A 1,872-nucleotide genomic window follows, 5' to 3' on the forward strand; every position below is an offset into this window, starting at 1 on the left:
GCTCTATGGAACTGTACAATACAAAAAAAAACTGCAGATTTTCTTGTCTTGCTACAGCGTCATGATTTTGTCCGTGGTAAAGTTTACACATGTACAGCGTACAAGAAAAATATCCAATGTAGGCGCCTTCTTCGGGGGGGCAGAAGGAACGGCAGGACAAGGGTGTTCTTCTTCTTCTTCATCATCTTCTTCTTCTAGTAGTGTTTTTATTTTTTTTTGCCCTGCGAATGATTATTGTCTATCTGGCAGGTTTGCGCAAGTGCAATTCAAAAAAAAAAAAATCCAAACAATAAATGCACTGATGCATCCAGACTGCATCAATAAATAAAGGGAAAAAAATAGAGGCACATCCAAATATTTGTCTCAGACTCGTGTATATGTGTGTGTGCGTGTGTGTGTGTGTGTGTGTGAGAGAGAGATATATATTAAAAAAAGATTAGACAAAGCACAAATGGGCAGAAAAAAAAAAGGAACGGAAAAGTAAACCCCGGTGCGTGTTGACGCAGCAGCGTGTTCTGCTGTTGACACCGGTTTATGTGACAGGGTCTTTCATCTACAAGACCGCCGTAGACGTGGAAAGCTGAAAAAAAAAAAAAAACAGCCCGGGTGGAAGTGGAATTGCTCGTTCACGCCGTTCGTTTATCTCACAGCTTTCCGGCTGCGACGTCCCACCTCTCCGTCCTTAGAAGACGAGAAGAAAAAAAAAACATGGCTGCTGTAGCATCTCGAAGTTTTTGGCTGCTGATGACTTCGTTGTGTGTGTGTGTGTGTGTGTGTGTGTGTGTGTGTGTGTGTGTGTGTGTGTGTGTGTGTGTGAGTTGTGCATTATAACACAGTCATAGTAGGTCAAACTACTGGTCAGGAAATGGAGGTATATTTGCAATGGAATGGATTGTTTATTTCCCGATCCACCGACTCGACTCGTCACAAAACTGTATTTAAGTCACGATCCTTGTGTTTCGGAAAAGTTTTTGGAAAGACGGAACGACAGAGCAGAAAAAAACGTGTGTCGTTTTCTCGACCCAGTCTTCTCGTCTCCAGCTTGTTTATATCTGCCAAAGCTGCGGTGTGAGCGAAAAACCCAAGAAAATAAAGAAAAAACACGGGTGAAAGAATCGTCGGTAGGAGGCTCGGATCGAAACCCGGCTCCGTTTTATAAACCCGCTCCCTTTTACGTGTGTCTCGCATGTGATTTTATTTTTTTCCCTTTTTTTTGTTGTCTCATCGCAGGGTTTTTGCTGATGAACGCGTGAGTGGAATAAAAGGCCAGACGGAGGCGGAGGGACACGAGACATCAGAGAGTCTGTAAAGTCACAGGTGCGTGGCTCGGTGCGTGACGTGCCTCTGCTCCCTCAGCTAGATCGCAGCTTCCGCCGGGTGGTCGCCGACGTTAAAATGCAGAGCCGGTGATGGCGTTCAGCTGCTTCATCAGTCCTTCTAGACTGGCCATCTGTTCGCTCAGGTCGTCCTGCTCATACACCTGCAGGAGAAGACACAAAGCATCAGCGGAGTCGTTTACACCATGTGCATGCTCCATAAATCAGAGACGTAGGAGGTGTTTTCCGTAACGTGACGGATCTCGGATCGGCTCACGCGTCTGCGATGACTATGCGTTTCTATGGTAACAGCTCATTCAGGTAACATAACGCTAACAAAACATTATCCTTATCTGGAGGTTGAAGGCAGGAGACAGAGAGAGAGAGAATGAGAGAGAATGAGAGAGTGTAAGGAGAAAGAGAGAAAGAGAGAGACATAGAGAGACAGAGCGAGAGAGAAAGAGAGAGAGATAGAATGAGAGAATGTAAATAGAGAGAGAGAAAGAGAGAGAGAGAGAGGGAGAGAGAGAGAGGGAGAGAATAAGAGTGTAAGGAG

General features: G+C 45.2%; 1 protein-coding gene across 1 annotated transcript in view; it reads right to left on the reverse strand.

Annotated features, from left to right (window-relative positions):
- Window positions 1-752: 752 nt before the first annotated feature.
- The window catches only part of dcc (DCC netrin 1 receptor), a 251,221-nt gene continuing 250,101 nt past the window's right edge, over window positions 753-1,872 (reverse strand). Inside the window, exon 27 of the mRNA XM_047809631.1 lies at window positions 753-1,480. Coding sequence (XP_047665587.1) covers window positions 1,391-1,480 — 90 coding nt within the window. The 3' untranslated portion in view covers window positions 753-1,390. The remainder of the gene's footprint in view (window positions 1,481-1,872) is intronic.

This window comes from Tachysurus fulvidraco, chromosome 26 (assembly GCF_022655615.1).
Source record: "Tachysurus fulvidraco isolate hzauxx_2018 chromosome 26, HZAU_PFXX_2.0, whole genome shotgun sequence".
Taxonomy (NCBI): Eukaryota; Metazoa; Chordata; class Actinopteri; order Siluriformes; family Bagridae; genus Tachysurus; species Tachysurus fulvidraco.